General features: G+C 40.9%; 1 protein-coding gene across 1 annotated transcript in view; it reads right to left on the bottom strand.

Annotated features, from left to right (window-relative positions):
* Positions 1-3222: 3222 nt before the first annotated feature.
* ror2 (receptor tyrosine kinase-like orphan receptor 2) overlaps positions 3223-27284 on the bottom strand; it is a 58863-nt gene continuing 34801 nt past the window's right edge. The window contains exons 5-11 of the mRNA XM_073478348.1: positions 26249-26536; positions 25774-25804; positions 19838-19959; positions 19411-19725; positions 18346-18600; positions 9375-9580; positions 3223-5726 (exon numbers count right to left, since the gene is read on the bottom strand). Coding sequence (XP_073334449.1) covers positions 4269-5726; positions 9375-9580; positions 18346-18600; positions 19411-19725; positions 19838-19959; positions 25774-25804; positions 26249-26536 — 2675 coding nt within the window. The 3' untranslated portion in view covers positions 3223-4268. The remainder of the gene's footprint in view (positions 5727-9374; positions 9581-18345; positions 18601-19410; positions 19726-19837; positions 19960-25773; positions 25805-26248; positions 26537-27284) is intronic.

Raw genomic sequence — 27284 nt, 5'->3', positions numbered from 1 at the left:
TGTGTTTTACCGTATGCACTATCCTGATGATGGAACCACATAAACCTGGCAAGATACTAAAGTAACCTCAAGGGCAGAGTGCCGGAATTTCAGTTTTGAAATTTTTTTATTGGCTGGGCCTCATTTGCAGGCTACATATGACAATAATGTTTGCCATTTTTTGACAGTTTCCAGTCTCGCTGAACAGGGATGATATCATGCTGTTGAAGGCAACTAGCTCATCTGTTTGATAATCAAACTATTTAACTCTTGTTCTAAAACATGTTTTTATGCTGAGATAACCTATTATTTAACCGCAACAGTTTATATTTATAACAAGCAGCACACACGAGTATATAGCTCACATCATGCAAAAATGAAACATCCCATCTATTACGTTTATTTTTTGCTGCAGATTCTGTAGACTTGAGTTGACTGGATAATCATTTTTTGAAGTTGGTTGCAGGAGAGAGAGAGAGAGAGAGAGAGAGAGAGAGAGAGAGAGAGAGAGAGAGAGAGAGAGAGACATTGACTGCTGGTTGAGCTAGATTCACTGTTAACAAGAGAGAGAGTGTCAGTTCATTAGTCTGTCCCAATAGAACCAGTCTGATTAGGCTTTCAAGGCAACATAGAGACAATAAAGTTGAAAGGAATCTCCTCTATCACCTGTCTTGCCTAGCCTACATATGTCTTCTAATTCTTCTAGTCTCTAGAGAAAAGCAATCCAAAGTCAACATCTAAAATTTACATCTTAAAAAATAACTATGTTGTGACAGTGTGTGAGACCCACAACAAGAAGACAAGGAAGAATACTGATTCAGGATTACAGTCTGCAGATTGGAGGCAAGAGGACTAGCAAATGTTATCAGGAGCACTGGTGGTAAGGGTTAGAAATATGGAGACTCCGGCAACAATTGTGAGTGTTGGCTGATATGTATATTCTCCTGGTCATTTAGGGTGGGCCAGTTGTACAAGTGGGTTCGGCCCAGCGCCTGCTAAAATTAGAAAAAAGGGTGATTTGCATTTTCTATTTCAAATAACAAAAAATAGTGGAGCTGAGGTGAGCTCAATGAAGCCTGGTTACTGAAACACACCCACCTAAGTAGAAGCTACCAGGCTAATTAAGGCTAACAATTCACCTTGCATTATCTTTCTGTTTCTTTACCCCATCTCTTATCTGTACATTCATAAAGTAAAATACAATTCCCCTCAATTCAAGAATCAAATAAGTGATAATTGCAGTACATTAAGTGGATTTCGGCACCTCCACTTTTTAATCTCAAAAGTTTAAAACAAACTGCTCTCCTCCACAAGTGTGTTTATTCCTCCAGATCTCACCAGCTCCAGCAGCTGTCTGCTGCTTAATGCTAACCAGATTTGTCTGGGATGATTGGAAAAACTTCAAAGTAAGTCAGTATTGCAATGAATTGTGGGTCATTGAATTAGTGAAATCTGGTGAAGTCTGCACCCCAAGCAGACTGAATAGGGGTGTCACAATTCTCCAGATCCATGATTCAATTTGATTTTAGATCTTGAGGTCATGATTCTATTCGATTTGATTCGATTCAATTGAAAAATTTTGTTCAGCACTGACGGCTATGCTATTGTTACATTCACATCTGGATTTGTAAAAATCAGCTCATCATTTGTTGCCCTGAAAACTCATTAACACTTTAATTCTCCTTAAAAACTTAGGGTATTTTACAACAACTGTTCAACTTTTTCCTGGTTGCTTTTTCCAATTTAGAGTTAGGAAAGTTTAAATAATATTCACCAAAAAATAGAGCACCTTTGGGATGTGGTGCGGTTCAATATAATCAAGTGATAGCAAATGATTTCCTTCAAAAAAATACACCTTTTTATTGACATGACTTTTTGTGAACATTATATGGTGAGCCAAAAACGTGGAGTAAAAGACATTGCATTAACACCAGGCTTAGTAATCTTCACCAATCATGAAAAAATAAAACAAATAAAATGTTTAACCAAAGTACATAAATTACTATCTGTACAACTTGATTATCAAAGTTGATGTTAAAAGTATCAACCTTATGGGGAAAAAGCCATTTGGAATAAAACCGTCAATAGCCTGAAAAAAACAACAAAGATCGTTTGTTCTTATTCTTTGTATTGTTTGATGAGATAAGTTTCACAATAGATTTCCGTGAGTATAATTTTTTATCAAAGTTACCCTTAAACTGGTAAATTTTTTGGTTAATGATTGTGCCTTTCAAAAACATAGAATAAGAACCTCTAATACAACATAAAATTGTCATTAAAAAGAACGTGTTCACCACTATATAAACCAGGGTTAAGTCCCGGTCTCTGCAATACTTGACCGTGAATTCCAATAAACACAACTGGCACTGGTTGGGTTCCATTGACATTTGAACTGATAGGGTACCGGTAACGATACCTGTAATTTAGCACTGGTTTCCCATGGTACTTTTTTCGGTACTTTAATCTCTCTGTAATAACAAAAAATTAACATCAGTTGTAAAATACAAGATGCCAAATTGGGTATAACAATGGCATTTCTTCAAAGAAGATTTCTTTTCAAAGACCTGGAAGCATTTGGATAAACTGTTTTTACTCTGTGCACTTTACTCAACCTGAACTAAAATGTTGAAACTGATGGAATATCAGCACAATATTGGACTATACACCGATCAGCCACAACATTAAAACCACCGACTTAATATTGTACAGGTTTCCCTTGTACAGCCAAAACAGCTCTTACCTGTCAAGGCATGGTCGTAAGACTTCTAGGGGTGTCCTGTGGTGTCTGGCACTTGGACATTTGTGGAGGATCCTTTGGGTCCTGCATGTCGGAGGGTGGGGCCTCCATGGATTGGACTTGTTCTAGCATGTCCTACAGATGCTTGATCAGATTGGGATCTGTGGAATTTAGAGGCCAGGTCATCACCTTGGACTTTGCTGTGCTCCTATAGTTGCTACTCTGCAGTTTTTCTGGTGTGTTGGTACATTGTCCAGCCTCTGGGCCACTGCCATCTGGGAGCGCTGATGCCATGGGGGGGTGTACTTGGTCCACAATGATGTTTGGATGGGTGGTGTGTGTCAAGTGGCATCCATATGAATGCCAGGATCAAAGGTTTCCCAGCAGAACATTGCATTGTAACAAGATGATCAATGCTATTCAGATCACCTTAATGTTGTGGCTGATTGTTGTATATATATATACATAACTGTCAAAAGGAGCATCAGTATTACAGTAGAGGGCAGCAATTCAGCTGTTGTCAGCTTTATCCAAAGTCAAATAAGCAGCATGTCTATTATATTGTTGTTGTCATCACTATTACAGTGCTTGCATACTATAGTATTTGCCAGTAAATACTATGCAATTCACCTACTATTGGATTCATACTAAGGTTTCGACCTTTGGAAAAAAGAAGAAAACAATCAATCAAGACAGTGGAAAAAGCCCAGTTATCTCCATCATGTCCAACTACTTAATTAATTACCTCAAAATGTCACTGAAGTTGTCGATGCTTTTGCTATTCATAAAGGGGTAAAAACTCTCTATTAACGAGCACAGAGCTGGCTGCAGCTAACAGCACCTGCGGGCACTGTGGAAAACTTTATGTTCAGGCTGTCAAACACTGTAATTGCTTTGGCTTTTATACTTTGTGTTTGACCAGGTGTTTTACATTACATTACAAATATTGCAGCTTGTGTTGCCTTAACTGACTGTGACTTGTTCTTCCTTTCATACTCGCACTATGAGGTACCAAAATTTGTCACTGTTAGATTTGTTGTGAATCGGTATGCAGTGGTACCAAAGTTACTTGATCGGTACCCTTAAAAGTACTAGTAATGGCAGGGGAGTGAGGGATCATGTCAGCAATTCCTACTGTTGAGTCAGGGTGCCTGTTAGAGGGCTGCAGTATCTGAGGTGCCAGGTTGGGCAATGGGGCCATGAATCCCACCCTTATTGCCAGCTGGTGATTGGCTTTGCTGGCAAGCAAAAAGAGGGCGGGGTAAACTCTAAAGTAGGCTTCTTGTGGATAAGAAAATGTGTTGTACAGCAAAGGCAAGAACATTAATTATGATGAATGGCTACATTATTATAAGTCCATAGAGGAACGCACGGTTAATTTTGCTTAAACATTGACACATGAGTTTAAGAGGTACAAACTTGACAGTACTATCTAAAAAACATATAATACCATTCAGTCACTTTTCTGCCAAAATGTTAACTTCACTTCATACTGCTTTTGAATTTTTGGCAAGCACAGTTCACAGAATTTTTCAGCTCCGCTGTACTTCACTTATGTGTCTGACAAGTGGATCACGAGTTCATCAGTCTGTAGAGGGCCACTGTCATCTAGCAATTCTGTTTCAGGCACTGATATGTCCTGGTTTTGGTCTAGGTCTTCCTGTGATGTCCTGTCAGCCAGGTCCTCATCAATGGTCTTGGAGTCCTCATTTAGCAATGCTGCCCGCTCTGTGGTAGAAGTGTTGGAAGGGGCAGTGGTGATATAGCCTGTTGTTGTGGATCCACTGCCACTATGGTGAGAACCAGCTTTGGGAGCCATCTGTGGTGGGTGGTGCATCTGCTGGTGAGGCATGGGCATGGGTATTTGCATGGGGTAAAAGTTCTGCAGGTATGGGTAAGCAGGCATAGGGTGATATCCATTGACAGGGATGTAAAGCTGTTGGGGCACCATTGGCCGATGTATTTGACCCTTAATGGGCATGAACTGGGGCTGATGGAACTGTGAACTCTTTTTAGGGCTGGTGTAGCGTGATGCATTTGCTGTGCTCATGCTTATGTTGCTAACAGGGCTGGTGCTGAGAGAGCTGGTCTGGGTAGTGTTGCTGGTGCTAGAAGTCTGAGCAGAGCTGTTATAGTTGGACAGGCTCTCCCAGGAGCGCAGACGTGTGTGGATATCCTTGAAGCGAGGCCTTCTTGTTGGGAATTCACTCCAACACTCCAGCATTAGGGTGTAAATCCAGGCTGGGCAATCATCTGGACAAGGTAGTAGCTGGTGGCTGCGCACCATCTCCATCACATCCTGGTTGGAGTAGCCACAATATGGTTGCAGTCCGTAACCGAAAGTCTCCCACAGCAAGACACCGTAAGACCAGATGTCAGAGTCGGTGGAGAACTTACCATACATAAGAGCTTCTGGGGACATCCAACGAACGGGGAAAGGACTTGTGCCCATTAGATTGTAGTAATCAGCAGAATAGACATCTCTGAACAAACCAAGATCCAAGATCTTGATGCTGAGTTTGTCAAAGACCAGAATGTTACGAGCAGCAAGGTCTTTATGGACTACTTGCTGGCTGGAAAGATACTCCATTCCAGCAGCAATCTGGGTGATTACATGAAGGAAATCAGCCTGCTCCAGAGTGGATTTGACTGTCTTGTCATCATCTGAGCTGCCAACATCTGAGTTGGGGGAGCGCATCACCAGATACTCATGTAGGTCACCAAAGCTGGAGTAAGTAAACATCATGCTCATTGGATGCTCTTTGGTAACCACACCCAGCAAACAAACAATATTTTGGTGCTGTAGGTGAAAACGGCGCATGGCCTCTTTGCGAAATTCCTCACAGAGAGTTGCATCAACTTTGTCTTTTAATGTCTTGATGGCCACAACCTGGGTCTGCTCACCAGGTATGGTGCCATGCAGGTGGCCTTTGTAAACCTTGCCAAATCGATCCTCGCCCAATTCTTCCATAAACCGTACTGCTGACAAGTTAATCTCCCGCAGCTTGGCCTGCAACAACAAAGCAGTAAACTCAAATACATGTCATCATGTGCATGGCCAACAATAAAACATGATGCAATAGAATGCAAGATTTCTTAATTCAGGTGCACAGAGGTGACTTATTTTATTACTAGGTGTTCAGACCAAAACCAGCACTGCATTTAAAAAAAGCAAATCATCTGTATTGGTTTGCCTCCAGTGCAGATGATCCAAGGATTTAGGTTTTAGTAATAGATAGAGGAGTTTTAAACAGGGTGCGAACTATGAGGGAGCCAGGCGGAGCTTGGCTCCTCTTGATAAGACATGAGCTCCACTGAAATCATGATTGGTGAAATTTTGGGGATCTCTAAAATATTGACAGTATACAATAATTTTTTTGCTATGAATTATCCATTTTTGTCATTATGGATAATGTGTAAAATAAGGCTATTATTGATGTAGGCCAGCCAACCCCTAATAGATTAGCCAGATCCGGCCCATGAGAGCCAAACATCTGGCCCGCACCCACCTGTCATAACGTGAAATAAAGTTTATTTTAACCTCATCCCACACTGTACACAGAGAATAAATTGACACCTGCATTATTATAGCATCTTGTAGAGGGACCCAGAGTTTTAATCTAGTTTAAAAGTCTTTATTACTTTCATTTTTTCTTGTGCTTACATGGGGCAAATTCCTTCATGAATTTGTGCTTAATCACTTCATTATTTTTTTTTTAATCTTAACTAAAGAGTTTTTGTTGCCTAAACCCAACCACAGACCAGATGCAATCCCAGGACAGTGTTTCCCATTAATTAATGAGACTCTGGCAGCCTGCCATAGTCTAACTTGCTGCACTATAGTTGCATATTGTTCCAAAAATGTTAATCACCTCGCATAATAGCACTGAAGATCTCTAACGTTTTGCACCATTGCTTCAGCAAAGCAGCTTTCACTCCCAGTCAGTCGTCATATAGTAAAGATGGCACTCACGGCGCTCATAATTTTGAAACAAGACAGTGATTATCTGGTCTCTCAGTCAAGGTTTAGTTACAAGTCAGGACTAATAGACTACAAGATTAAAAGTAATAGATTGATGTTGACTATTGACTGTAGCTTATAGGCTTGTGTTAACATTGTGTAGCCAGAGCTGTGTAGTACAGCAAATTGTGAGGACTGGACTAATCTTCAGGCAGCAGAGCCAAAGCTTACTGGGCTGCTGCTGCTGCTCACTCGCATGTTTGTGTTCACATAGGCTGCGTAGCAGCTGCGTTGCTCTGGCCTCCCCTATCTGTTACCATGGAGTTTAAATTTGATAATAATCGATAAACATGATGACGTGATTTTCCTTTACCTGCTGAAAGAGCGAGAAAGCTGTAGGGGGAACAAGAGGGAGCAAGGGAGAGAAAGTGAAAGTGAAAGAAAGAGAGTGCACAGGAAAGAAATAGCCCCTCACTTGTGTGTATTCTCTTCATGTCTGTGACATATTCTACACATACAGACATTAAAGCTGAAGAGAAACGCTGGTATGATGTGGATATGACTGTCTACAGGTCGTCTTCAGGTCGATTTTTGCTGAGAACCGTGGTACATGTCGCGGTAGAAATAGGCAAGATTCCGAATCTCTAGATCACGTGACACGTGAACGGTCCGATCTATTAACATGGATGCCGAAATGAAAAGCAAGAGGTAACGCCACGCACACACACACCTGTCCTGTGTGTCCAGCCTGTTAGTGTTATATATTTAATAGAGGCTCCGAGGTCCACCCACCATAGTCTCATGAAATCCTGTGGGAAACACTGCAGGATCCTGGTGTGATAGTTCTGGTGTGATCCAGATCCCCCCTCCACCCCCCCAGTCAAGAAACATGGTGAAGGCACGAAAGATAGTCGTGCTAAGAGTCATTCAAAGAATTTAAATTCCATGGCCATGTACAGTGCCTTGCAAAAGTATTCACCCCCCTTGGCATTTTTCGTGTTTTGTTGCCTCACAACCTGGAATTAACATGGATTGTTTGAGGATTTGCATCATTTCATTTACAGAACATCCCCACAACTTTGAAGACGTTTTTTTTTTTTATTATTGTGAAGCAAACAACAAATAGGACAAAATAACAGAAAAAGTCAATGTGCATAACTACATATTCACCCCCCTAAAGTCAATACTTTGCAGAGCCACCTTTTGCGTCAATCACAGCTCCAAGTCGCTTTGGATAAGTCTCTATGAGCTTGCCACATCTTACCACTGGGATTTTTGCCCATTCCTCCTTGCAAAACTGCTCCAGCTCCTTCAAGTTGGATGGTTTGCGCTTGTGAACAGCAATCTTTAAGTCTGACGACAGATTTTCTATTGGATTGAGGTCTGGGCTTTGACTAGGCCATTCCAACACATTTACATGTTTCCCCTTAAACCACTCAAGTGTTGCTTTAGCAGTGTGTTTGGGGTCATTGTCCTGCTGGAAGGTGAACCTCCGTCCTAGCCTCAAATCACGCACAGAGTGGTACAGGTTTTGCTCAAGAATATCCCTGTATTTAGCACCATCCATCTTTCCCTCAACTCTGACCAAGTCCCGGCTGCTGAAAAACATCCCCACAGCATGATGCTGCCACCACCATGTTTCACTGTGGGGATGGTGTTCTTTGGGTGATGTGATGTGTTGGGTTTGCGTCAGACATAGCGTTTTCTTTGATGGCCGAAAAGTTCAATTTTAGTCTCATCAGCACCTTCTCCTCCATACATTTTGGGAGTCTCCCACATGCCTTTTCGCAAACTCAAAACGTGCCATTTTGTTTTTTGCTGAAAGTAATGGCTTTCTTCTGGCCACTCTGCCATAAAGCCCAACTCTATGGAGTGTACGGCTTATTGTCGTCCTATGTACAGATACTCCACTCTCTGCTGTGGAACTCTGCAGCTCCTCCAGGGTTACCTTAGGTCTCTGTGCTGCCTCTCTGATTAATGCCCTCCTTGCCCGGTACGTGAGTTTTGGTGGGCGGCCTTCTCTTGGCAGGTTTGCTGTTGTGCCATGTTCTTTCCATTTGGTTATGATAGATTTGATGGTGCTCCTGGGGATCATCAAAGATTTGGATATTTTTTTATAACCTAACCCCGACTTGTACTTCTCAACAACATTGTCCCTTACTTGTTTGGAGAGTTCCTTGGTCTTCATGGCAGTGTTTGGTTAGTGGTGCCTCTTGCTTAGGTGTTGCAGCCTCAAAAAAGGTGTGTATATGTACTGACAGATCATGTGACACTTAGATTGCACACAGGTGGACATCATTTCACTAATTATGTGACTTCTGAAGGTAATTGGTTGCACCAGAGCTTTTCATGGGCTTCATAACAAAGGGGGTGAATACATATGCACATGCCAATTTTCAGTTTTTTATTTCTAAAAAATAGTTTTATGTATATATTTTTCTCATTTCACTTCACCAACTTAGACTATTGTGTTCTGATCCATCACATAAAATTCAGATTAAAAAACATTGAACTGTAATGTAACAAAATAGGTAAAAAGCCAAGGGGGGTGAATACTTTTGCAAGGCACTGTATGTATATATAATTTCCCTGCTGTCATCCTATGTTGCATTAAAACAAATGAAGGGCCTGCATTTTCTAATGCAGCATTAATATCATTCTGAACCTTGCAACCTCTGTACTATATGTGTGTATTACCTGATGTTTTTGTTGATTGAGGAGTGATAGCTCCATCTCTTGGCTAGGTGAGCTGCTGAGCTGGCAGCGAGGTGGTGTGTCAATCGATGCCTTTTGCTTATTGCGACACATGCAAACCAGAAAGAAGAGGCAAGCGATGACCAATGGAATGACTATTGCAGGTATTAGAATGAACAGGATCTCCTTCCTGGGGTTCTCTGGAGGATCTGGGGATAGTAAGATAATAGAGATAGTAGCAAGTCATGTTCTCTGATTTGTAATGCGTTCATTTTAACAGTATTCATTTGATTTTGCTTTGAACACATTATCTGTGGTATCAACATACAATAGCCTACATAGACTGATCATCCTAATATAATTTTCTACAATAAGACTTCCATGCCCATGTTTCAGTTCATGCATGCTTTCAGCTACAGAAAACATTCAAATATCAAAATGTTCAGCTCTTTCAGGAATGTTGTGCTTTTACTCACCTATTACTCCTCTTAAAATATTACACTTTTTTCAACAACATTTTGCTATAGAGAATGAACTGGAGGCACGTGATCACAAGGTTGGTGGTTGGAATCCCGTCTCCAGCTACGACTACAACCTTTACTACACCTACAGGTACTACTACTGCTACTACCATGTGTAATACATACACATACTGGAATTGATTGATTTATTACTGCATCAGTGTCTGAATGTTTTTAAATTAAATATGTGGAACAATTACAACCTCTCTGTCACAGTTTGGCATAGCTGGTCACCTACTCATTTTTGCCTGCATTGTCACCAGCCATTTTCACCTAATCAGGCAACTCCACTCACCTGTCCTCTCAGCTGCTCCTCATCACCAATCAACCCAGCATATATACTCCAGCCTCACAGACACCCATTGCCAGATTATTCTTTGTCATTCATGCAAGACTCTCCAGCACTTCTCTCCGGACTGATTTCCTGCTGCCAACAGTGCCTGCCTCTGACCAACTCATCTCGTCTGATCCCTGGTAAACTCACCTGCCTTCTGTCCCTGGCTTTGAGATCATCCACTGTTTCTTTGCATACTGTTTTGCCTGTGGCTGCCTGGCAAAGCCTTTTCACCACCACGATACATAGTGAGTTTTCGAGTCAGCTTTCCTGTGGCTTCCTGTGAATTGGAGACACTCACAACGTTGCTACGCTTGCTATTGTGGGTGCACTGTGTGAATATCCATCTGCTGGCTTTCGCCTTCACACCTGTTCACTCCGGTCTGATACTGTAGCCTTCATTGTACTGTATTACAATTGTATCTGGGCTAATTCTACTACACACTCAACAAATTCCCTGCCCAATTCAGCCTGCTGTATTAGCAGCTCCACCAAAGACTTTGCAAAGAGACACTGCTGTAATTATATTCATCTTTCTTTACTACTACTGAATCTGGTCATTAAAACTGCATATCAACTATTCCTGGTTTCCCGCGTGCTGCATTTGGGTCATAACTCTGCACATTATACTCTCATTTTGATGAATGTTAATGCCTCCAGTTTTGCCAGGGTTGTGTACCAAGTATTTGAGTACAGGTCACAACTTAACTGTTTGTCAAACTGGCCAAGAGTTTCATAGTTTTACCGACACTACATGTTAAAATATTCCACACCTCTGGAGTGTCCCAGTAACTCATTTGGTAAAGCATCTGCCCTACATACAGAGGCTGTGTTCTTGCCACAGTGGCCCAGGTTTTGAATCCACCCCGAGGGTCTCCCCTCTCCACTCTCTTCCTATCAAAATAAAGCCATGAAAAGGCCAAAATAAATCCCCATCCTTTTTACCATCCAACTTTTATACACACAAAGCGATATGCTGTCCAGTTCAGTGGCAACGAGGTTAGAGCATGTCAGGGTTGGCTCTATACAGGGGCAAGAGGGGTCAGAGCTACCTCAAACGTGTCTTGCCCTCTCAACTGTGTGTACTCGTACGTATCTTTTACGCAGCCAATTTCCACGCAGATTTCTGAATGTATAAAAATCCAGAGCGTGAGAACGTGCATACTGGTACACATCTTTAACACCATGCGCGCAGTCTTTTCAGTCTGATTATTGTGATGTTGCAAATTGGCAAAAATGATATGAAAAGTGTGAATTGGTGACATTTTATTTAGAGCTGTGTTTAAATTGTGTTAAAATTACAGCTATAGTTTAAAAAACCCTTCACTGTGATTAAACAGTGGTGCACGAGTTACCCATGTTTTTACTGTCTTCTGTAATTATGTTTCAGTATGCATTATGGGAATTTATGATGATGATCCTTATGTAAATAAACAAATACATGATCTATATATACATAAAGATTATTTTCCTGTATAATTGGGAGTAAGAATCCATCAGGTGTAACCGGAACTATAAAGGCTGTAGCCGTGCCACATGATACAATAGCTGCTTTGGTGTTGCGAGAGGACATTGCCAATGTACAATTCAGGCTAGAGCGAGTTTTCAAGGACCACTGATATTCTGGCCCATGATAACCGCTCATCAAGCAGTGACAGCGCAGGAATACCCTCTCCTCTTACAGTAGCTCACACACACTCACTGTACGCAGAAATGTGTCTCTTGGCCTCTCACTTGAAATCAGACCACTTTTAACTCCTTAAGAGGAAAGAGGTGTGGGAACAGTTGTCTAGCAACAGCAGGGGCCAAATGTACAGTATAAAACTCTGTATAGTCAGGTGTAGAAATGTGTGTAGACGCAAAACAGGAAACATGCATATGCAGTCTTTTCATGTATAGATGATGTATAAAACGTATAAAACCCACCCGTACCACGTACGTCTGTTCCCATGTGCTTTTCCTCATACATCTAAATTATCCTCAAATTTTACGCACAAGCTGTCTAACCATCCCCACAATTCTCTACAAACAGCTCTAAACACGCCCCAAATTGCCTGGTTTGCATATAAAGGACCGTGAACTTGATATAATGAATGATCAAACTTGCAGACGAAAAAGCGTATTATCTGGCTTTAGCAACGAAATGAAGCGAGTGAGACGACAGAAAGTGACAGAAGTGGTGAACGCTGTGAGTTCAGAGCCACAGACTTTAGAGAAGTTAAAAGTGGTCTGATTTCAAGTGAGAGGCCGAGAGATGCATCTCTGCGCACAGTGAGTGTCCGACCTACTGTAAGAGGAGGGTATCCCCGCGCAGTCTCCGCTTGATGAGCGGTTATCATCATGGGCTAGAACATCAGTACGGTCCCTGAAAACTTGCTCTAGCCTAAACTGCACGTTGGCAACGTCCTCGCAACAGCTATTGTGTCAGGTAACATGGCCATTACGCAATGCTACAGCCCTTATAGTGCTGCATACACCTGTAAATTTCTTACTCCCCAATTATTATACAGTAAAATAACCTTAATTTACATATTTAAAGATCATGTATTTATTTACATAAGGATCATCATTCTAATTATCATAATGCACACTGACAATCATATTTACAGAAGATGTAAAAACAAGGGTAACAACTTGTGCATCACTGTTTGATCATAGTGAAGGTTTTTAAACTATAGATGTAATCCTGACATAATGTAGTGAAAAAAAAAATCAGCTCTAAATAAATGTCACCCTAATTCACACTTTTCATATCATTTTTGTCAACTCACAACAATCAAAAGACTGCGTGTATGGTACGCATGGTGTCAAAGATGTGTACCAGTACGTACATTCTCACTCTCTATAGATTTTTATACATTCGGAAATCTGCGTGCAAAGTGGTACATTTTTCGTGTGTATGCATGGTTTATACATTTGGCCCCTGGAGACCAATAACTCTGCTTTGCAATGACTATAAACTACTTGCCCTAGTATATGCTTATCATCTTAAACATGTCCTTGGGAAACTTATAGAGGAATGTCAATGAGCTTTTATAAAGGGAAGATACACCGATCAGCCACAACATTAAAACCACTGACAGATGACGTGAATAACATTGGTCTTAAGTCCATGTCTTGACAGGTCAGAGCTGTTTTGGCTGCACAAGGGGAACCTTCACAATATTAGGCAGGTGGTCATAATGTTATGCCTGATCGGTGTATTTTCACAACCATATAAGACTAATTATAGACATGATTGACTATGAATCACTCATTGAATCAGTCTCATTTCGTTACACTTTTTCAAAGCATTTGATACCGATGAACTGAAATAAAATATCTAGGTATAACAACATCTAAAGATATAAACAAAGGAGAACAGATTAATATAGAAGTGAAAAATAGATAATATGTAAAAAAATCTCTTGGCTCATTTGGCTCATATGAGACCTCTATTTTGGGTAGAATCCTATTGACCAAAGCAGAAGGCATATCAAAACTAATTTATCCTTGTCAATCTCTTCATGTTTCTCCTCAAATGATTAAAGTGAACTCGGTTATCTTTAACTAAGACTATGATCATGGTGGCCTTAAAGCCATTGAATTTGAATCTATGAATGGAGTATTCAAACTAAATTGGATAAAAAATCTATTTGGCAGAGCCTGACTCTCTATAAGGTTCCATATACCAAAGTGCTTATTCCAGGAAATTGGAGGGTTGGAATTTTTGATGAGCTGTGACTTGGAGATCTCAAAACTACCTATCAAGCTATCAAACTTCCATAGACAAATTTAGCTTTACTGGAAAATTATATTTAACCCCAACTTCACACCACGTTGTGCCACCTTGTGGAATAATAGGACAATTACAATCAATAGGAAGTCTTTGTTCAAACAAGAATAGTACAAAAAAAAAGATTTCATGTTTTTGATTTGATGGATGAACATACAGTTCAGTTGATTTATTGAAAAGTTTAACGTTAATGACTCCTACAGGGAATTCTGTCGCATTTGTAAAGCTATTCCACCTCCCTTAAAACACATGATACAAAATATGTAATAATGTTTCAATCAAGCTTCTAGAACTGAAAATTGGTGAAATATACATTGGTGAAAGAAAATGTAACAACAAGGTTATTGAAAAGGCTTTGAAATGCAAACTATTCTGATTTTAACTCACCTGCTAAGGTAAGAATTGATAAGACAACAATGATAATCAATAAATACTGTAAGTATCTAAATTGGCCAGTAGCTCCTAAAATAAAAGAAATGCACTTTAAAGCTGCTGCTGAATTGTTGCGTATAAGATTTAATTTTAAAGTAGATCCATGTGGATTTTGCTTAGAAGAGCCTGAAATGATCGATCACCTATTCTTTTCTTGCTCCATTACAATCCAGTTTTGGCAGGATCTGTATAGCTGATTAAACATTGTAATTGATAACCCATCCTTTGAGCTTTTTCAGATTATGATTTATGTGGATGATCTTCCAAGAAAGGTGTCAAATATGGTCAACATAATTATCTTACTGGGTAAATATCATATACACAAATGCAAATGGAACAACAACAAAGCTTCTGCTGGTGGATAGTTTCCTCTTCAGCTGTTAGTTTTGTTGATTAATGTGCTACGATATTTGTTACGGTACATTACTGCATTCATGGAAATGTTTAAAATAACTGAAAAGCAGTGACTGATGTGACTGACAACAACAAAAGAGTGTGTCAGAGGCATTACTATGGATCACAGTTCTCACAAGACCAGCCATGCTCCACCTGTCAAACTGTTAATAAACACAGCAGCAATTTCTACTTTTCTTGCGGTGTGATACAGCGACCTACAAGCCGCAGCCGTGCCGGCAAACACACAGACCCATTCGGCCTCTGTCCCGGTCTTCCTTTGCTCCTCTCGGTGTCACTCATCCTTTGGAGTGGCTCTTCGCTGCCAGAGTGTCAGGGTTCGTTTCAGGCTGGACACACTGGATGCATGTCAGTGGGGTAAAGGAATATCACGTCATCTTATTTATCAATAATTATAAAATTCAAACCCCATGTAAACAGATTATGCAGACACGCAGCCTATGTGAACATAAAAACGTGAGTGAGCTGCAGCAGCTCACGTAACACAGCCACCACGCAGTACACAGACATCCACTGTGTCCAGCCTGTTAGGCAGAGCGGACAGGCCGGCTCTGACCACTGCTGCTCCGCCACCCTGCCTACAAGCCCAGAGGCACTGCAGCTGTGGTTGGTGCGACAGCCAAAGTGGTCAGTGCGACCACCGGGGGAACTACGACTCACAATCTGCCAAGAAAACATTCAGCAAAGAGCCACAGGTCAGACTTGAACCCTGGGCTGCTACAGCGAGGACAAGGCCACTGCACATGGGACGCCCGCTCTACCAACTGAGCTAGTGGGCACCCCAATATTTTATCATTTCTGATAATATCCATGCTATTACTATCCATGCTTATGATGTTAATCATGCTGAATCGGCAGTCTGCTAGATATATACTATTAACCACACCCCATTCTTGGTTTGAGAAAGAATGTGAATCGTTAGACAGGGAGAAACACTGGCTGGAGTGGGACTTGTCCATTCAGTAGGCCTATGCTCAGCAGCATTTAATCATCTGCCTCCATCATGTTTACAAAGCTACTGTAGAACATGAAGGGAATGTCATAGAGCATGATTTATCAGTTATTTTTTTCAACACTTTTTTTTTTCTACAATTAATCGAAATTAACGGGTTATATTGACAGCCCTAGTAACAATGAAACTACAGATCTGTAAAAACACTACAGCTTGTGTGTGTTTTATAGGTTGCGGGTGGTTTGTAATGATGGTAACTTCTGTCTCCGCTCAGCAGAATAAATTCCGAAGAGGAAATGCCCTTGAAATAGGTGTTTCAACAAGACAACAAGATTAACGTTATGGAGTGGTGGCCAGCCCAATCCCTGGACCTTAATCCAATAGAAAACTTGTGAGGTGACATCGAAAATGCTGTTTCTGAGGCAAAACCAAGAAATGCAGAGGAATTGTGGAATGTAGTCCAATCGTCCTGGGCTGGAATACCTGTTCACAAGTGCCAGAAGTTGGTCGACTCCATGCAACACAAATGTGAAGCAGTTCTCAGAAACAGTGGTTATACAACATGCTTCCACTAGGCCACATCATCCAACAACACAACATCTTTCCATTGCTATGCAGGCGACACACAGATATACCTTCCGCTGAGACCGCATGACCCGAGAAGCCTAGCTGCTGTCTTAGACTGCCTCAATGATATTAACTGTTGGATGGCACAAAACTTTCTTCAACTTAACAAGTCAAAATCAGAAATCATCTTATTCAGTCCCCCAAACACAGACACCAGCCTCAGTGCAAATAACCTTGGTCCACCCTCCACTAACATTAAACCCGCTGCTAGAAACTTGGGAGTCATATTTGATTCAGATCTCACCTTCGACAAACACATTAAAACAGTTGTCCAGTCCTGCTACCTCCAACTCAGAACCATCTCCAAAATCAAAACTATACTTTCACATTCTGACTTGGAAAAAGTTATCCATGCATTAATTTTCTCCAGACTAGACTACTGGAACTCCCTCCTTTCTGGCATACATCAAAAGTCCCTCTCTCGCCTCCAACTGGTTCAGAACGCAGCAGCTAGGCTTCTCACTGGTTTTAACAGACGACATCACATCACCCCAGTCTTAGCTTCGCTTCATTGGCTCCCTGTTCATTTTAGAATTGATTTTAAGATTTTACTGATCACTTTTAAAGCTCGCCTTGGACTGGCTCCAAGCTATATAACAGAAATGTTGACCCCATATGAGCCAATTCGCAGCCTTAGATCCTCGGGTGGGGGCCTCCAAAGTCGAGGCTTAAATCTAAAGGTGACCAAGCTTTTTCTGTCACAGCCCCTCGACTTTGGAACGACCTACCTGAGGAAATAAGGCTTGCAGAATCAGTAACTTCTTTTAAATCACTTTTAAAACCCACTTTTATAGACTTTTTAATTTTTAAGTTTTAATTTATCATTTGTTTATTTATTCATTTATTTTTATCTTCCCAGTTGTTTCTGTATTTTACTCTATTTATGTAATTACTTACTGATCTAACATTTCTTGTTTCCATTGTTCTTATATGAAATCTTTTTATTGCTCTTATTAATTTCAATTAACTATTTCTATTCTATTTGTTTGCTTATCATCCTTTTAACATCGTCTGTTTCTGTCTAGCATGACTTTTTTAATTATTCCTGAGTATCCTGCTTCTGCTTTGTTTGTCAAAGCACTTTGTAAACCCTGTTTTTAAAGGTGCTATATAAATAAAGTTATTATTATTATAAATATTAGCTCAGTGATTCACAGGAAAGCTAAATCTTCAAGCATTTTTCAGTTTATACAGTAAATGTTTGAGTTTGTAAAGAAAAATGCAGACACTGCTATTTTTTTTGAACAGCCTAATATTTTCTTTTTCTTCACTTTCTGTAAAGTAATATGAAATTTGATCAATTTTTATATATATCACACACACACACACACACACACACACACACACACACACAAAACATCTATAGTTTACCACAGTTTATCAAGCTGGCTTTATTGTTAAACGACGGGAGCAGTAGTAAATAGTTACTCTGAGCGCCAGAGCACACTCTGGCACAAGCTGGACTGTTTGTAAAGTCTGAGTGCTGTTTGCATATACCGTTTAATTATTCAGAGCACCAAACTCTGAGTGGCAAAGCATACTCTGGCCACTCTGGGGAGATGGAGTCGCAGAGCTCCAAGAGCAGTCAGTGTTTCATCAAGATTTGAAATGGCTGTCATAGCTGAATGTAACATCTGTGGACTGATCAGTCTGGGTTTACAACTGTCAGACTGGGTTTACAGTCTGACAGTAAAGAGAGAACATGCATTTCTCTCTGTGCATGTTTCACTTTGTGCTGCTGCTTGTGTTGGCTAAAACATTTCATTGCTACCACAAAAATACACTGGGGTGCTGGAGTATGATACTAAATCAAAAAGGGCCTATAGGGGGAATATAGCCTTTATCAGAAAGATTCTTTATCTTAAAATAGCCTGAAAATGCTAACAGTACGAGTACAGTTATTGCATTATAGTACTTACTGCAGGGCTGGATATCACACAGGTCCACCCTAACACGAGAGTCCAGGGTAAAGCACCAGGGTGCTTGCATCTGTCCTCCTGGGTTACGGCAGAAGTTGTGACTTCCCCAGAGCTCAGGGTATTCCTGGGACAGGTGGTGACTGTGAGGGTACTGAGTGCTCCATGGCTGGCAGTGATGACCAGATTTAGTGATGCTGACTGTGCCTCTGTAGTCAGCCCCACTTCCATTGTAGCAGCTGTGGTCTAAGGGGGAATCTGCAGAGCAGACAGAGTCTTAGTATGGCTGATCCTACACACTGTAACAAGGGTGGCTTGCATTTTGTGGGTTTACAAAATGATTGCATATCTAGAACTTGTCTACACATCTGGGATAACACTTTTTTGTGTGCAACTTTATAATTCATGATCACAAATTTTAAGGGGCCTGTTGCTCCAGAGGAACAATAGAAAGCATCTTGATTGGAAAACATCACGGCTCTACAGCAGGTGATTAAATTGGCCAGGAATATCATAGTACCCATCTGCCAAGCATCTGTAATATCCCTGAAGTGAGATATCTGCACAACCAAAAGACACTAGAAGACAACACCCACCCAGTCTATACAGTCTGCTGCTGTCTTGCAAAAGATACAGCAGTTTCCGTTGCCATACCACCAAACTACAGAGGAGTTTCTTAGCCTAGGCTGTAAGAAACTGCAACTCATCCTCCATATTTTTTTTTCTTTTGTAGCAAATGGGACTACAAATTGTATTTCATTGTGAAACCTTGTTGTAGAATGAAAAATAAATTAACCTCGAACTTTGAGTCAGGATGTGGTTGGTCTCGCTTAGCAGAGACAAGGCAAGTAACAAAGGGCTGTGTGGTGATCACAAACACACAGACAAGAGATTAATATTCATCTGAACATTTCATTGTCAAAAGGAAGGTAGTTTGATGTTATTTGAGTGCATTGAACAGCTAAGTTAAATGATAACCCTTCTGAAGGATTTAATGGCAAATTGTTCATGAGCAGGATGTTTTTACATGTGTCATTTGAATGTGCACATGCCATAGCATACACCTACATGGACCCAGTTTTTCTGGTGGCACTCCTATCCTCATACAGGAAGCAGCATCAGGTGTGCCTGGCCGTGGAAGCAGGTGGCAGCTGGGGAGCTCCAGCTGCATAAGGATCATGGGATTGGATCGGGCAATGGTGTACTCGGTATGGCACAGGTCATTCTCCAGGGCCTCGCACTCATCTCGACAGAGCTGACGCCGCCGTGGGCCCCGAGACCCATCATCACACAGAGGGAAAACATGATGGCAGAAAGAAGGGATGGCAAACCTTGAGCACTGATCTGATAGGTGGGTGGAGGTGCCAATCATTGTGAAGGCAGCTTGGAGGGAGTAAAAAAGAGATACATGTTTGAACTGTTTCCCACATTTTTATAATCTGACATCTTTTGTGGATGAGCTCAACTAATTAAGAGCGCCAATGAATTTTCTTACCAGTGATGCGGTTTTCACTCTCTCCCTGCATCTGCAGAGACTCAACATAGATGCTCTGGTTGCCAATGAAGCGAGCACAGGCAATGCCTCGGTACGGCTGGCAGAAACCTTTTTCAGGCAACCTTAAAAGGAAAACAAACTATGCTTTAGGTACAACTGTTTAATAGCTGCGTGATTTATTGTCATTAAATACAGGGTTTCTTAACCTAATTAAAGTTTGTAACTCTCTCATGCTACACAGACATGAAATATATACAGTTATTTATCTACATATATAAAAAGCATGTATACATCAAGCAAATACACTACTCAAAATTAGTTAGGGATATAACAAGTTTTGAATAGTGTAATTCTGTCCTGCAGTTTTTGAATTAGTGACGGAGTGAATGTTAACAGCAGCAACAAGATGTTGATGATAACAAGGTTGCCATTTTCATATTAAAAGTTTAACATCCATCAACTTTGACCTCTCCCCATCCTGCTGCAGTCCTGCACTGTGTCGGCTCCACACACAGTCTGACTGTGAGTGCAACAGCTTGATTCAGGATGCTGTGGTGGAGACAGGTCTCTGTAAAGATGTGAGAACAAGAGTCTCTGATTTTCTGAGTCCCATTTGTCCATTTAATTTTCCTGCGACCAGACATTAGCTAGGAGCAGTCTGGAGTTCAAACAGGGTTAGCATGGCTTCCATTCTGGATCTCTCTCCTCTCCTTCTTAAGATGGTCCGGTTGGCAATGTGAAGGAGTTACTGGCCACTGCATCTGCATGGGCAGCCGTTGCCATATCCATAGAAAAGCAACAAAAAAGACAGCTAGACTGGCACTCTACATTGCATACCTCTGCCAAGGCCCAACAGTCCCCCTTTTGTATTCACTCATAGATACCAGCCACCTAAATATGCCTGATGAAGTTTCCCCTCCAATACTTTTGGATGCAGGTAAAGCTGTCGAGGTAAAGTAATCAGATACAGTTCCCAATTAAAGAGGTCTTGGCAAAAATATTTAGATCATCTTCAACCGGAACTGAAACAAAACGAGATCACAAAGACTACTAACCAAAAAATTAGAGAACAAAATAGTGAATAAAAATAAATTAGATATGCACAGAAGAAATACAAAAAAGATTAACATTCACAAAACTGAACTATTATGAGAGAGGAAGAAAAGCCAGAAAATTATGAGCTTACACAGTGCTTTCTCTAGGATTTTTCAATAACCAAATGTTTTGTTTTACCTGGGCTGCATATGTGAGTGAGTAGATTATTTATATTAATAATTAATAATTATTATAATATTAATAATATTCCAAACTACACGGCAAGTGATGCCATCACCCCAGGAAAGCTATTCTTCCACACAACCTTCTTCTGGCTAATGTCCAGTCGCAGAAAAATATAATAAGCAAGAAATTAAAGACTGCCGTGCCCATAACTTCACAAAGACCCGGCTACATCCCAACATCCCAGATCAAGGTGTGTCACTGGATGGCCAGACTGTGTTCAGAGCTGACAGAGTACAAAGGGTAGGTGAAGGGGAAGTGAGGCGGAATCTGTGTTTACGTCAATGATGTTTGGTGCTTAAATGCAGTCAAAGTGGATGGACAGTGTTTACTGCCAGGTTTTGATGTCAAAATGTTGTTCATATTATCTGCCCAGAGAATTTACCAGGGTTTGTCGTGTACAGGAATTAATGTAATATTTGGACTTGTGGCCCTGTTTGTGGTGGTTTTGTTTATTGTGTTTTTCGGAGGTGCTTTGAAGAAGGAGGGCACACTGGTGAGCCAGACCTCCCCACCCCTGCCGGCTCTTCCAATCGCCTCAATTTACCTGCATCTCTCCATTCACGACAGCTTTATTGACTCAGCTCTTGTTGAACAAGCCTTTATTCCTGTTGTGGCCCTCGACACTCCCAAAGCTCAATAACAAACTGAACTGAACTGGACAGTGGAACAGTAACACCCCCCTACCCACCCACCAACAACGATGTCATCATCCATCATGATGTTGACTGTGATGTTGATCCGGTATACATCACCTAACCCTACTGCACATCATTCTGTTGACTTCTTTGACTTTGCATTGGCCAGTACGCTCCTTCAATCCTCGCTTCTTTTTGGATATATTTTTAAATGTTTTCACCCCCATGCCCCCTTCTTTTGAAGCACAATTTACCCACAGATGTTTCTCCTTTCATATGACCTGTTTGCTGCTGTAGTCACGCCGCAGCAATAAAAGGGGGGCCTGCACTTGATAGCTGTAGACACTAGGTGGCGGCAGAATGCTTGAATCCTGATGATGGATTTTACGTGCTCAGCAATGGCAGAGTCCATATTTTGGCTGGTTGACTCTACAGGAAGCAGATGTATGTAGTATAACACTATGTTAATGTGACTGCTTCAGCTGATATTTAACTTTAACAGCTCTTCTGGCAACTAAGCTAAATAAACTAAAGATGTGTAACGTTAAGTTACTGTTTTTACTTGCATAAGCCTCTAAGTGAAACATACAATCTGAGGTATATGTTAAGCCCCGCTCGAAGGCAGTATGGAGATCGTTGTTAATTAGCTGTGGCAGAGTGCGGTACACCCAGATTAACTTGGGATATAACTTTAACCAGTGGTGCAAGTACATGGCATATAACTACATATTTTTCAGTCACCATTGCGTATACCCACTTCTACATCCCCTCTGATGCGCATACTTGTGGATGCAACCATCACTAATGCTAATGTAGCTCCCCAGGGATTTAAGCTGTTGTTTTTCTATTTTTGACAATCTAACCCGTGACAAAACATTAGTTAAGGTTGTAAGAACTATGGCTGTTGGTAGCTGTTGTTGAGTTTGTTCAAATACGCCAAATTGTAATTTTATGGGTTATTGTTCTTCAGATGATGGGCCTAAAGTAGCTAATATGTGCTAACGCAGTTTCCACTTGCCATAGCAACGGTAAACATCACATACAGTAACGTAATGAATACTGTAGAGTGCAGAATCAGGCTACATTGTAAATACGGATAAGATCCCCTGTATTTAGCACAGTATGTATGATTTTAGTAGTTAGTAAACCTATAGAAAAGAATACCTTTTGATATATTAGAATGAATACTTCTTTGGGATAATATGGGAAACTGTGATTTTGATAAAATACTGTGATTGTTGCCATATTTCAGTGTCAATCTCTTTATTTTTTATTTCTGTCATTATTATAGTAACTGACGAAAAAAAAACTATTAAGAGGTCATTTGGATGTGTATAAGTAGGCCCTTCATGTTTTGTAAAACATGTTAAAATTTTAAGGTCATCAATATCCATGTTATCCATCAATATTCATTTTCTTCACCATTTTCTTGGTGCTGCTGTTTACATGGCTATTGTATTGCTATAGCCTAGTTACTGATCTAAGTGTGGACGGCCCTATATAGTTTGCTGTTCGCAGATCGCAGCGCTGGAGGTTTGATCCCCGGCTCCTCCAAACGTAGCCTTCTTTATTCAGTGCCTTGTTAAATTAGTCAGCCGCGCACACAGTTATTATTACTGTTCTTGTCTGTATTTTCACGTCTCTACTGTACCTGCTACTGAAGCTTACCACAGAGGAATGGTTTAAAAAAATACTAGATACTTTCAACTGTGCAACTTTGCAAGAACTCACTTTACATCTCTCCCTGAACTGCCTGAGAAAACTCTGTTAGAAATTATAATTTCTTCCCCAAAATCACAAAACAATATTTCATCAATTTAAAATATTCTTCTTTCTTCACAATCGTCTGGCTAAAGGACACATGGAAAAAGAGCTGGGGCTCCAGCTGGACGAAGACTGATGGAGGAACACACTGTTTAGAATCAACTCTACTTGCACATGTGCTTGTATGAGCATTATTCAGTTTAAAGTGGTGTATAGGACCCACTATACTAGAGCCAGGCTGAAAAAATAGTTTCCTGGTACAGACGATTCCTGTATCAGGTGTTCCCTCTCCCCAGCAGATCATACACATAAATTTTTCTCTTGCCCAAAGCTTGACTCTTTTTGGACATCTTTTTTTGACACCCTCTCTGAAGGTCTTGACATCCCCCTGACCCTGTGCCCCTTAACTGCTATCTTTGGTGTGTATCTATATAATTTCACCTGTCACCTGGATGTTGGGGTTAGAGAGAGGGGGTGACCTGGGAGCGCACATTTTTCGTTTACCGCACGTCTAGCTCACAATCTTCTACCAGTTTTTCGTTCCTTGAATTATGCAATAAAACCTTTAAAACGGAACAACTTGGAGTGGACATTGATCACTGGACAGCACGTAATAGAAAGGTTATTCCTCCCAGTCTCAGCCTCTCAGCGGTTGTAGGAAGCAAGAAGCCGCTACACTTGCTTTCCTATATTAACTCTCTAATGTTGATAGACACTTCAACTTGATCGATCTGAAGCTCTGTTCTGTTAAACGTTTACAAAGGACAACTATGACGTCAAACCGATATTGAGACACAGTAAAACTACCTGTTATTTTGTCTTTTCTTAGTTACTGTGCAGGAAAATGTAAATAAATCCATTGTACCCTCCCCAATGCCCCCCACAAAGTGATGCTCTGAATAAAACACATTAGAGGTGTCATATTGTTGGCTGGTGAGATAACTTTTCTGATAGAGGCTTTCATAAACAGTTGGTCTGACTGAGGACATGAATCAGCATTCTTTGGAGTTCAGAGCAGGCCTGTCCAAACCAGTGGCTAATGTATGACTACTGGTTGAGGAATCTATTCCGAGTCCTAGTGAGTCAAAGACACACAAGGCAGAGAGAAGAAAAGCTGCATCTCCAGCTACCCTTGTGGTTTGGTTACATCAATTTCTCCAGCAAAGCACAATATCTTCGCCATTTCTAATAGTCAGTCAAAGCAATGGAGATATCAGTGTTGGCTGACATGTCTTTGCATGCTCATTTTAGCTTTGGGCAGGCACTTCTGTATACATTTGCATTACTATCCTTCTGGTGATATTTATTAACCATAGCTCTTTTCAACACACAGCAGCCTTCAGCGTGCTAGTTTCCAGCCATCACTCTGGGCTGCTAGTCTCTCGTTTTCACTCCAGATTGCTGGCCTTTACCTTTTACCTTAGCCTACCAGCCTCCAGCCTTCACTCTGGCCTGTGCACCTCCAGCCCTTACTCCGACCTCCAGCTATCACCCTGGTTGAGCCTGGTTGACTTTCACCATTTCCCCCTCCCCACAGCTACTTATAAATGATTCTTTACCTCAGTCCCTTTTAGTCCATGTACCCATCTCCACTTAGTCCATGTACCCATCTCCACTCCATTTACCTCAATAATGTCTGCTAGAAGTCCACTTTGTTCACTCTGTTAATGCTTGTAATCTGAGTCTTATTCCCCGTTACTCACAGTCTGTTTTGGAGTCTATAAAGAAGGTACTGACTTGTCCCCACTTGTTCACTTAAGAAATCCCTTGTTGGTCCCAGCATCCTCACCATCATTAATAGCTCTTTTTCCACTAGTTCCATCCCTCAAACATGTCATGGTTCAGACCCTCCTGAAAAAACCCCAACACTGACCCTGAAAGACTTGAATTACCCAATTACAGACCTATCTCCAAATTACCTTTCCTCTCCAAGGTCCTAGAAAAAGTCGTCCAGCTGCCTCACTTAGAAAAAAACTTTTCAGTCAGGTTTCAAGACAACACACAGGCTTTTCTGAAAGTGAACAAAGACCTGCTCGACTCAAGAAACTGCGCCTTCCTCCTCTTCTCTATCCACTTGCTCCCTCTTGGTAGAATCATACAGAAATATAACTTCTCCTACCATTGGTATGCCGATGATACCCACTCTCTACCTATCTATCTCTACCTTAATTTAGAGGACTCTTCTTTCTGTTGTTGTAGGACATTTATTCACACACACTATGCGAACACCCTAATGTATAGAAGAAGTTGACTTACAGCTCATCTGGGCCATGTGTGGGCATCTGTCCTGTAAAATCCAAAATAAAAAACATAAATAAAACATACCAAGCACATAAATAACATAAAAGGTTATGTGTAAGTTATGTATTGAGCTGTATTACTCTAAATGCACCATGGACCACTATGGATGTTTGGTTACTTACTTACCAAAAGCCTCTTAATATACTCGATCTTAGAGTTTTTATGGTGTCAGAAACATTGAAGAGTTGTTAAGGTAATCATCAGTCAAAGCAAAAAGCAAGCTCTCTTCAAAACCTACTAATTTCATTGAAACTTTGCGCAAACAAATGTTGATTTAAAAAAAACAACAGGCAATCATAAAAGGAGTGTTTTTACTAATTATAATTAACAGTGTATAAACATTCACTTAAAACTTAACATTCAACATTTAGTCCATATAGTTAAGGCCTAAATAACTAAGTCAGTGTAGAAATATAAATGTGAACTTCACCTAGTTTGACATACAGGACACCTGTGGCTGAGATGACCTTGAGCGAGTTGGAGGCGACACACTGATAATAGCCAGTGTCTGTAGTGTCAAGGTCCTGGATGCGGAGCTTGGATCCTGCCTCTGTTTTGCGGATGATTATCCGTCCCTGCTCCTGGACAACCGGGACGTCGTTCTTCAACCAGCGGATGGAAGGTCGTGGGTTGCCTGACACTTTGCAGTGCAGTGTGGCTGTCTGACCCTGGAAGTGGGTGATGTTGTTGACTGGCTCCAGGAACTCCAGAAAATAACCTTGAGGGGATTGTACGAAGTCTGGTTAACGGTTAAGGAAGCAGAAGAAATCGATACATGTTTATACAAGAAACACACCTTTCTTAATCAAACCATAATAATTTTAAATCATCACAATACAGTCAATTATTCTCAGCTCATTATAACACAAAACAAAGAGGGGTATCTGTCCTAATGAATAAGAAAGTGCAATTTGTCCATAACTTCAACATTACAGACCAGGAAGGACAGGGGAACACCCAACGCACATCATGAGATTAGTCTATATGCCAATGATATATTGCTGTTTTTTACGAAACCTTTACTCATCATTACCAGAAACAATTCAACTTATAAGCATACTGAAATATATCTAATTACTCCATTAACTGGCAATAATCATCCATCCTTCCATTTCATCATAACAGTTGGGATGTGGCAGCCCACACACCACTTATCCCTTTATGCACAAGTCACATGGCATTAATATTTCCCCCAGGCAGTCTGAAGCCCTTTTCACTCAGATATTCTGCATTATCTTCGCGATGAAGGCTCCAAGGCTTGAAGGCTTTTTCCACCTTTGTTTGTTCACACTGAACCAAACAGCCACTCCAGTGTGTCATTTCATATAGCAATGCTGGCATTGCGGAACCAAAAGAAGCGTGAAGGTACATATCATAACGTTGGGATCTGTGTGTTTTTTAATGTGTTTCTCCCATTTCCATCTGTGAATATAAACATGTATCCGCCCACTGTTTATAATCATATG

Source organism: Pagrus major, chromosome 12, assembly GCF_040436345.1.
Source record: "Pagrus major chromosome 12, Pma_NU_1.0".
NCBI classification, from domain to species: domain Eukaryota; kingdom Metazoa; phylum Chordata; class Actinopteri; order Spariformes; family Sparidae; genus Pagrus; species Pagrus major.
Note: the sequence above shows the minus strand (reverse complement) of the source record. Positions and strands in the feature narration are given on the sequence as shown.